The 11,196-nt window shown below is 45.4% G+C and overlaps 1 protein-coding gene across 1 annotated transcript in view; it reads right to left on the bottom strand.

Moving 5' to 3' along the window:
- TRIP11 (thyroid hormone receptor interactor 11) overlaps positions 1–5,183 on the bottom strand; it is a 72,507-nt gene extending 67,324 nt beyond the window's left edge. The window contains exons 1-2 of the mRNA XM_011949793.1: positions 3,659–5,183; positions 318–418 (exon numbers count right to left, since the gene is read on the bottom strand). Of these exons, the coding sequence (XP_011805183.1) occupies positions 318–418; positions 3,659–3,938 (381 nt within the window). The 5' untranslated portion in view covers positions 3,939–5,183. The remainder of the gene's footprint in view (positions 1–317; positions 419–3,658) is intronic.
- Between the last annotated feature and the right edge of the window lie 6,013 nt (positions 5,184–11,196).

Genomic DNA, 11,196 nt, shown 5'->3' with positions numbered 1-11,196 from the left:
GGCTAGTTTTTTGTATTTTTTAGTAAAGACTGGGTTTCACCGTGTTAGCCAGGATGGTCTCGATCTCCTGACCTTGTGATCTGCCCGTCTCAGCCTCCCAAAGTGCTGGGATCACAGGCTTAAGCTACCGCGCCCGGCCAAAACTCATAATATTTTAAGCAAGTTTATGAATTTGTGTTGGGTCTCATTCAAAACCCATCCTAGGCCACATGTGGCCTGCAGACCACAGGTTGGACAAGCTTGGTTTAAATCAAAAGAAGCATGCAATAATTACAGTGACAAACACTCTTGTTTAGAAAATCACCAGGGAGGGTTACATCTGTGGTTGGTTGTATGTCTTGCTTGAAACTATGAAAGGACTGTTTAATTGCTACTCCGAAGAGGAAGGTATAATCTAATTTGTTTAGGAAGGTAATTGCTAAAAGCAGCAACTATTTTAAAGAGGGATTTTACAAGTTGATGCAAACTTCATACCTTCCCCCACAAGAAAAACTTGGTCTTTTTAAGTATAAAGGGGAGATATTATGCAGACAAAAATATTCTGACTTTGTCAATGAGGGCAAATATGACATTTACCCTTCATTAATGTTTACGATTTGCTAGGCACAATTCCAGTCATTTTGCACTCATGATTTCATTTAATACGCTTAACCTCACAATAGATACGATTATCCCTGTTTAAAAGACAAGGAAACTGTGCTTTTTGGAGGTTCATTTATAATAATTTGCCCAAAATCCCACAACTTGTAATGCACAAAAGCAGAATTTCAACCCATGTCTCTCTGATTTAAAAGCCCAAGCTCCTAACCTTGAATAAATCAGTAGTGTTAGGGAAAATTGCAACCTTCTGATATTACAAATATGGATGGCTTTCAAGTTGTCCCCATAGTGCTATTTTGGAACTGTTTTATTTTGCATTACTGACACAGGGTAAACACTAATAAATACTTGTTGAATGAATAAAAGAACTGTAGTCTGACCCTCTTTCCCTTTATTTTTTTGAAACAGGGTCGTCTCTGTCCCCAGGCTGGAGTTCAGTGGTGCAATCACAGCTCACTGGAGCCTTGAACTCCTGGGCTCAAGCAAACCTCCCATCTCACCTCCCAAGTAGGTGAGACTATAGGCACATACCACCATGCCCAGCTCAAAACTTTTTGTAGAGATGAGATCTCCCTGTTGCCCAGGCTGGTCCCCAACTCCTGGCTTTAAGCTATCCTCCCACTTGGGCCTACCAAAGAGCTGAGATTACAGGTGTGAATCACCACACCTGGCCAGACTCCTATTTTTAAAAATTTACAAAATCAATAAATTAGGTGTTAAGCAAGTCTGACTGAAATACAAAGGGAAAAGAATAAAGGCATTAAGCAACTTTGCAGATTTCTCATCACCCACTTGTGCCATTTTTATTAAGCATCTACTATGTGCCAAAAGGAAGGTGCCACATATTTGGGAATATAAGGAGCAAAAAAATTTAGTCCCCACCCTGGGCATCAGGAAAACAGATAAACTATAACTCAAAATGTTAAGTGCTGTCAGGGAGAGATCCACAAAGTTCTCTTAGAACACAGATCACCAAATTCAACTCAACAACTCAACCTGTGTGGGAGTCAGAATGGTTCACCAAATACTTAAGTACCTGACATGTGAGCAGGGCTGTACAGGAAAATTGTTTTCTGGGTGAAGGAGGAAACAGAGAAGAAAGGGCTTTCCATATAGAGGCTTGAAGTTGTGTAGGTGCCTGACAAAATCCCACATGACAGAAGCTGTGCGTATAAGCAAGCTTATGTATGTGCACATGTACAGCAACTGGTATGGCAACTAGAAGAGGTACACTGAAGGTCAGTCGCAGTGGCTCACACCTGTAATCCCAGCACTCTGGGAGGCCGAGGCAGGAGGATCACCTGAGGTCTCAGGAGTTCAAGACAAGCCTGGCCAGCATGGTGAAACCTCATCTCTACTAAAAATACAAAAATTAGCTGGGTGTGGTGGCACACGCCTGTAATCCCAGCTACTTGGGAGGCTGAGGCAGGAGAATTGCTTGAACCCAGAAGGCGAAGGTTGCAGTGAGCCAAGATCACGCCACTGCATCCAGCCTACCCAACAGAGTGAGAGTCCATCCAAAACTGAGAGGTTTGGATTTTGTTCTGTAACAGGGTCAAGAAATTTTTAAGCAGGTTTGTTTTTAAAAAGTAACTGACAATACAATTGAAAATGGACTAGAGTAGGGAGAAATGGGTGACAGGACATGAAAGACGAATAGTTCCTGGGAAAGATTATAGGGATCGAAAGAATAAGGAGTAATAAAGGAAAGGACAATTCTGGCATAGGATAAACAAGATTTCATGACCAACTGGAAGTAGGAGATGAAAAAAGACATAAAACAAAGACATGAAGAGTTACAGTTTAGGAAACTGAGAGTGAAGCCATTAAGATTGAGAAAACAGCACATTTGGCAGGAGAACAAAATGAATACCACCTTAAACCTGGAAGACATCCAGGTTGAGGGATGCACATTCTCTGGCTTAGGGTCAAAGGAACAGCCAACCGTTTTCCCCTATCTAGGATATAAGGAGCGACTAGTCATTTCCCATAGTTATCCAGCCCTTCTGTGCTTCTGACTGCCCTCAGGGTCCCATGCTTTCCCCAACACATAAAGACACCCTTTCATTCCTATACCCAAACCCGTCTCCCTGATGCACCTTTATGGCATGGGGAACCTTAAGCGGTAAAGTGGATTTCGCTAGCTCCCCAGTCTATTCTTCCTTCCATCTAAACAGACCCCACAGAAACTCAAAACATAAGCATTATCTTTCTATCAAACCATCTTTCCCGATTTCAACCAAACAAATATGAAGGATCTGTTAAATAAGCAATTAAACAAAACTAAGCCAGAATACTAATTTATTAAATTTATTTATAAGAAATACAATTGTCAAAGCAGCAGCTCTCACCCAAAAGAACAGTCCATTATCTCCCTGGAGCAGACTTAGATTGAAACTTAAACACTGTTTCGATTCAAACATTGCTTACTGAAATGCCAAGAAATCAAAATAGTAATTAATGGATAGTAATTAATGTAGCCATTGATTACCATGTAACTCTGGGTCACTATTGTGTGTGACTCAATCTTGTTTTACTAACAAGATTGAGGACTTCAAAAATGAGTGAAGATTGCTAAGAGTACCTTAATAATAGGGTTGTCTTCCCTATTCTACTGTCGAAATACGGACGAAATGAGCGACTATACACAAAAATACATTCTCAGCTGGAACGCTACAATGTATCATCACAATAAGGAAAAGTATAAAATAATTAAATGGAAAAACATGGACGTGTTTCATAACATACTCAAGACAGAAAAGAGCAAAACTCACCAAATGTTTAAATTATGAGTTATTTCAACTTTTACAAAAATAGAACAAATATACAATTCTTTAAACTGTGTCAGAATACAGGAAAGAAAGAATGAGATCAGACCCCAAACTGAGGGCAAAGTGGTGGGCATGGATAAACCAAACAAAAATAAATTCGACTTAACGTAGGAGCAGTTTCACTCTACTGTACTTTGAGATATCCAGAATATTTAAAGGAGGAGAACCAGGAGTCTTCCCCTGGCCCCCAGTGGTCTTTCATCATAGAAAATCTGTTGAGAAGAGGCAAGAGGAGGTATGTGAAGAAAAAAGGGAGGAGCAGCATTCCTTTGCGACCTGTCCGCGTCTCCTGACTGATGGAAGTAGGGACCAAACGGACGTTCCCAGGGTCTTAGAAAAGCCCTCCCTTCCCTCGCTCCAGCTGTTACCTTCCACTTCCTCCGTGCCCTCCATCAGCATATCCTTTGTAAAGTTTGAAATCTGGCCAGTGAGGGAAGCCAGGCTGCCCCCGACATGACCCAGAGACTGGCCCAGTCCGGAGCCGAGGCCCCCAAGCCAGGACGACATCGCAGCGAGTTTAGAGAATGACCTGGTCCGCTCGGGAAAAAAAAAAAAAAAAAAAGTTTAGCGCCGTCGGACGATCTGACCAAGTATCCTTGAACGCCTGCCTTCGCGAGACAGGATATGACAACACAAAGCGGGGTTCTCAAGCAAGGCCGACTCCAGGTTCTGCCTAGAAACGCAGAGGCCTGGCCTGGAATTTTACCAGGGTCCCGCCTCGAGTGACACAGTCACCCACGGAGGGCCTTCTGCTCATTCCCACTGTCCAGATTGGGCCACTTCTTCCTCAGCTCTAGTGAGTTTCCCCAGTTCCGTGGGCTACTCCTGCCAACTCGACGCCGGCCGCCATCACACTCGCTCGGAAAGCGGCAGCAGATCATAGAAAGGCGCCGCGGTGGCGTAGACAGGCCCCGCGAAGCCGCCGGACGTGTCCTTGGCGCAAGGGAGGCTGGGATCGCGGAGGACCGCGCGCGGGTTGGATAGACTGCAGCCTGCGCCTAGCGCAAGGTTAGGTACACGCAGCCGGCCGGCTTTGGCTGGGGTAGGAATGGCCTGAACAACTGGGGCATCGCGGCGCTCCTCGGACTCCTGCAGCTGCGTTTCAAAGCAGAGCCGACCCTTGGTGGGTAGTCCGGGGACCCTGCGAACCCTCCTTGTGTTGTTGAAACCTAGTGTTTTAATCGGGACTGCCTCCAGCGGTGCCTGGAGACTTGGCGGGGACGTTCCATTGCGCAGGAAGCGGCTTCAAATAGCTTACACGCGTCACTGTATCGATTAGCTGCTCCGTGACAGGCACTATGGTAGGAACTGAGGCTGCAAAGATAGAACGGACGGGTTGCAAAAAAGAAAAAAGAAAGAAAAGGAAAAAAAAAGATGGGTTGAAAATTCAGGTGTCCAAGCAGGAAACACACTTTCCTTCTGTAGGAGAAATCTCTGGTGCCTTTATAGCTCACAATTGAAACCCTATCTTCTTTAACATTCGACGAGCTATTTTCGTGAAGCTGCCCTCACCCAAGTAGTTGAAAAACGGTCAACCGTTTTTCAAAATGACTCTTTAGAGGACAGCAGGGCAACTTAATAGAGAAGTGCCATTTAGTGTCAACGCTCCTATGGTATTGGCGGCACTCGCTATGCAAGTGCTACACCTCCCTCAGTCCTGTTACCCACACTGTGGCTGTAACACAGTGTCCTGCCTTGCTTGCTTCCTTCCCTAAAGGAAGAAAAGTTGTCATGTGACTTTCAAGCAATTGGTGCAGGATACGTGGACACACAGCATCTAGCCAGGGAGACTTCCACATTTTTTGGTTTCAAAAGGATAGAGATCTGCAGTTCTTTTAAGCATAGCAATAAATATACTGGCATCTTTCACTTAGATTATATTCACAAGAGGGGCTACTGCAGATTGCACAGTTTGTGAACAGAACATTGGGAATGCCTCTAGTATTTGAGATCTGATGGCACCAGGCAATAGTAGTTCTCCCTGAAAGCTGATTTTTTTTTTTTTTGATATGGAGCCTCGCTCTGTGACCCAGGCTGGAGTGCAGTGGCGAGATCTCGGCTCACTGCAACCTCCGCCTCCCGGGTTCAAGCGATTCTCCTGCCTCAGCCTCTGAAGTAGCTGGGACTACAGGCGCCCATTCTTCTTTTTACTGATGAGAAACCAGTGCCCAGAAATGTGAAGTAACCCATCCAAGGCCATACAGCTAATAAGTGACAGACCCAGGCAGCCAGGCTTCGGAGCCTGCACATCTAACCACTGGGCTATGACGTTCACGTGAATGCAGGGAAAGCAGTTAATAAACACTTCAAGAATGACATGTAAATTTTATTTTAAGCACATTCAAATATCCAGTGTGACTCCTGGATGTTAAAAAAAAAAAAAAAAAAAAAAAGCAGGGCCGGGGGCAGTGACTTACACCTGTAATCCCAGCACTTTGGGAGGCCAAAGCAGGCGGATCACCTGAGGTCAGGCATTCAAGACCAGACTGGCCAACATGGTGAAACCCCATCTCTACTAAAAATACAAAAATTAGCCAGGTGTGGTGGCAGGCACTTGTCACGCGCGTCCATGTGAAGAGACTACCAAATAGGCTTTGTGTGAGCAATAAAGCTGTTTATTTCACCTGGGTGCAGGTGGGCTGAGTCCGAAAGAGAGTCAGCAAAGGGAGTTAAGGGTGGGGCAGTTTTATAGGATTTAGGTAGGTATTGGAAAATTACAGTAAAAGGGAGTTGTTCTCTGGTGGGCAGGGGTGGAGGTCACAAGGTGCTGGGTATGGGAGCTTCTGAGCCAGGAGAAGGAATTTCAAAAGATAATGTCATCAGTTAAGGCGGGAACCAGCCATTTTCACTTCCTTTGTGATTCTTCAGTTGCTTCAGGCCATCTGGATGTATATGTGCAGGCTTGGGCTCAGAGGCCAGACATTCCTGTCTTCTTATATTAATAAGAAAAATAAAATAGTGTTGAAGTGTTGGGGCAGTGAAAATTTTGTGCGGTGGTATGGAGAGATAATGGGCGATGCTTTTCAGGGCTGCTTCAAGCGGGATTGGGGCGGCGTGGGAACCTAGAGTGGGAGAGATTAAGGTGAAGGAAAATTTTGTGGTAAGCGGTGACATTGTGGGGTTGTTAGAAGGAGCATTTGTCGTATAGAATGATTGGAGATGGCCTGGATGTGGTTTTGTATGAATTGAGAAACTAAACGGAAGACACAAGGTCCAAATAAGAGAAGGAGAAAAACAGGTATTAAAGGACGAAGAATAGGGAGGACCCAGGACATCCAATTAGAGAATGCCCAAGGGGGTTCAGTGTAATTGGTTGGCAAGTTTTTGGGCTCTATGACTGAGTGTTTTTTATGTTGTCATACACCAGGCCAGATTGATTTCGGTAAAAACAACACTCTTCATTTAAAAATATACAGAGCCCTCCTTTTTCAGCAGTGAGTAAGTCAAGGCCTTGGCGGTTTGGAGGACAACTGCAGCTAGAGAGTCAACTTGGGCCTGGAGGACTGATAAAGTTTGTGATATGTCTGTGATGCTAGCAGAGAAGTCATTAGAGAGGCTATGGAAGGTTGTGACAGAGGTTGAAATGCCTGCTATTCCAGTACTGAGAGCAATAGTGGAGGTAGAAAGTCCTAAACCGACAAGCAAGGGAATTAGTGGAATAACTCTTTTTTTTTTTTGAGGCAGAGTCTCGCTCTGTCGCCCGGACTGGAGTGCAGTGGCCGGATCTCAGCTCACTGCAGGCTCCGCCTCCCGGGTTTACGCCATTCTCCTGCCTCAGCCTCCCAGAGCTGGGACTACAGGCGCCCGCCACCTCGCCCGCCTAGTTTTTGTATTTTTAGTAGAGACGGGGTTTCACCGTGTTAGCCAGGATGGTCTCGATCTCCTGACCTCGTGATCCACCCGTCTCGGCCTCCCAAAGTGCTGGGATTACAGGCTTGAGCCACCGCGCCCGGCCGGAATAACTCTTTTTTTGTCATGTCAGTGTCATAAGGGGAACAGGAAGCTCTTCATAAGGGGAACAGGAAGCTCTTCGGTTACATTTGCAAATTGAATTTTGGGAGTAAGAAAAACTAGTGTGCATGTGCCTGTCCAATTAGCAGGTAGACACATGTAGGTAGAGGATCCACAGAGGAAGAAGGATCCCTTGCCTTGTGCAAGGCAAAACTGGAAATGCAAAGTAAAAAGATGAGAAGGAGAGCTGGAAGGGGTGTCTTTTACCCAGACTCCTAGGGCTTCAGCTAGGGCGGCAGCGTCAGAGGTTGTAATGGGGACTGACGCAGTAACTGTGTAGAGGGGGAGGTTTGATTTTCATGGTGTATGAGAAAACGTTGAGTGTCTACGAGCAACCTTTCAGTGTTATTTTTGGGGCTGGGTATAAGTAAAGAAGAAGAGGGCCTGGGAGGACAGTCTCATGAGCAAGGGGAAGGTAGCCAAGGATAGAGTGAAATACAGGGTAAGTGTCTTCCTAAGCAGTAATTACTGCTAATGTTTTTAAGTTTGCCTGTATTGATAGAGGGCTTCTCTGTAATACGGAGCTGGAAGGCTCCAATTGTCTCAGTGATGCGTGTAGTTACACTTTGGAGATAAAGAGTGAAGGAACATCGAGAAGGTGAAAGGTTACCCAGGGGAATTCCAGTGGGTCTTTGCTGAGAGATACATAAAGGAGTGGCCACAGGAATAGTAGTTTGTGTTGTGAGGGGTCCAAATTTGGGGGGAGTAGAGTTGATATAAGGAGAAAGGTTTTTTAAGTAAGTGTGGAGGATGGCGGCAGCTTGCTGATGTGAAATATCTGGGGAGGTCTTGCTGGACCTGTCTAGAAAGTAAAGAAGTTCTTTGGGAGGGAAAAGGTGAGGTCTATTAAAGGAAGTTCGGAGGTGTACGGAGACAGGAGATGTTGACCAGTCTGTATGTAAGGTGGGGACAGCTGTGTAGGCACAGGAAGAAAGGGAAATGCAAAGCTAGCAATTGTTCGCTAAGGAGGGATTAGAAACGGCTAGGAGAGAGTGAGTAAGATTGATAGTATGGTGGAGATAGCTGGGGAGAGGTAGAGGGTGGCATAAGGATGGGAATGAGAATAAGAGTGAGTATAAAAGTAAAGAATAGAATTTCATCAGGGTGGAAGTATTGGAGGGTGCCCTGCCAGCAAAGATCATCTAGCCACTCTAAGAGGGAGTTAAGAGTGGCAGTTTGGGGATAGCACCAGGAGATATCAGCTGTGATGGCTTAGAGAAACAGTGTAAACCGGCAGTGTAAACAAGAGTTTAGAATAGTGAGAATGGTGAATAGGAGTATGACTAGACAGAAGATAGTAGGGATGACAAGTTTTTGGGGCACAGTCCAAATAGTGAGGGTGACTGTGTAAAACCCTGTTGCAAAAAGTAGGGTAAGGACGAACAGACCTAATAGAATGAAGAGATGTATTAGGCTCATGAGGGTTATTACTGTTCTTCAGAAATGCAAGTGAGTTTAACGGAAGTAGGGGAGAGTGTTTGCGACTTCCAGGAGGAGGAGGAGGGATTAGGCTGGCTGTCCGACGGATACAGCTTTATTCTGGAACGGTGAACCCAGTGGGGAGGATCCTGCAGGCGGATGGGAGTCGGGGTACTATAGATGACTAAGTAGGGTCTGGTCCATCGAGGTTGTAGAATTTGAGGGGTCAGGTTTTTAACAAGAACTAATCATCCAGCTAGGTGTCTTCATATGGCTGGGAATCTGGAGTAGGCAAGAGAAGATTAGCGGCCTGGCGAATTTCCTGTCTAGCCTGCTGGAGGACTAGAAGATTGTCACCTAGAGGACTGGTGTCTGGGACGAGGTTGGGGCCGAGCAAGAAACTGCATCCATTTAAAAGTTCAAATGGACTGTACCCTGTAGCATCTTGAGGACAGGCTCTAATTCTGAGAAGGGCAAGAGGTAAAAATACTGTCCAGTCCTTTTTAAGTTGGAGGCTGAGCTTGGTGAGGTGTGTCTTTGAAAGACCATTAGTCCGTTCTACCTTTCCTGAAGATTGGGGATAGTAAGGGATATGAAGGTTGCACTGAATACCAAGAGCCTGAGAAACTGCTTGGGCGTTTTGACTAGTAAAGGCTGGTCCGTTATTGGACTATATAGAGGTGGGAAGGCCAAACTGAGGAATTATGTCTGACAGAAGGGAAGAAATGACCACGGTGGCCTTCTCAGACCCTGTGGGAAAGGCCTCTACTCATCCAGTGAAAGTGTCTACCCAGACCAAGAGGTATTTTAGTTTCCTGACTCGGGGCATGTGAGTAAAGTCAATTTGCCAGTCCTGGGCAGGGGCAAATCCCCGAGCTTGATGTGTAGGAAAGGCAGGGTTCCTGAATAATCCCTGAGGAGTAGTAGAATAGCAGATGGAACCCTGAGAAGTGATTTCCTTGAGGACAGATTTCCACAATGGAAAGGAAATGGGAGTTTCTAAGAGACGGGCTAGCAGCTTTTAACCTACATGGAAGAGGTTTTGAAATGACAACAGAATAGAATGGGCCTGTGAGGTTGGAAGGAGATATTTTCCTTGGTCTAAGAACCATTTGCGTTATGTGGGAAGAGATTGATAGGTGGAAGTTTCAGTCTGTGAGTAGGTGGGAGTGACTGATGAGAAGGAGAAAAACTGGCCGTGAGGGACAGAAGTTGGAAGGCTAGCTGCTTCTTTAGCTGCCTTATCAGCAATAAGTGTTGCCCAGAGCAGTGGGATCTGACGCCTTTTGATGGCCCCTGTAGTGAACGACTCCAGCTTCCTTTGAAAGTAAAGCAGCCTTGAGAAGAGTTTTTATTAAAGAGGCATTAATGATGGAGGACCCTTGCGTGGTGAGGAAACCTCTTTCTGCCCATATAACAGCATTGTGGTGCAGGATATGGAAGGCATATTTAGAGTCAGTATAAATATTGACACGTAGTCCTTTTGCAAGAGGGCTTGAGTTAAGGCAATGAGTTCGGCTTGCTGAGAGGTAGTGGAGGAGGGCAGAGCAGTAGCCTCAAGGATAGATGTGGAAGATACTACTATAGCATAGCCTGCCTTTGCTGGTGAATGGCAATTAGGCCTGCGGTCAATAAACCAAGTGTGATCAGGGTGAGGAACAGGAAAGAAGGAAATATGGGGAAATGGAGTGAATGCCAAGAGATACAGTCATGGGGATCAGGTGTGGTATCAGGAATAATGTGGGGGCTAGCCTAAAATAGTAAGGTCAAGTTGTTCGGACAGAAAGGCTACAGGGCACAGTCCCAGCTCTTGTGTAAGAATTCCAACCACACAGCCCTGCACTTCAGCTGTGTGTAATGAAAAAAGGGTTGGGATGAGTTAGGGAGAACTAGTGTGGGAGCAGCTTTTAGCGCTGTTTTTTAAGGAACGGAAAGGGAAGTGGGGAAAGGACATAGGATTTATGGGGTCAGCTAGGTTTGCTTCTGTGAGTTTATATAATGGTTTTGTTAGGATGGCACAACCAGGTTTCCAAAGGCAAAAATATCCAACCATGCCCAGGAAGGAAAGGAGTTGTTGTTTTGTAGAAGGGGTTGGGGTTTGAGAGATCAGTTGGACATGATAGGCAGGGACAGCATGTGTGTTTTTATGAAGAATTATGCCGAGGTAGGTAACGGATGGAGAAGAAATTTGAGCTTTGGAGGGAGATACCTAATATCCCTTGGAGAATAAATGTTGAAGGAGCAGGAGGGTGTTTTGTTGAGAAGATTCAAAGGAAGGGCTACAAAGTTGAACGTCATCACTATATTGAATAAGGTGAGAAGCGAAGGAGTGGAA

This window comes from Colobus angolensis, unplaced genomic scaffold, assembly GCF_000951035.1.
Source record: "Colobus angolensis palliatus isolate OR3802 unplaced genomic scaffold, Cang.pa_1.0 Scaffold3, whole genome shotgun sequence".
Taxonomy (NCBI): Eukaryota; Metazoa; Chordata; class Mammalia; order Primates; family Cercopithecidae; genus Colobus; species Colobus angolensis.
Note: the sequence above shows the minus strand (reverse complement) of the source record. Positions and strands in the feature narration are given on the sequence as shown.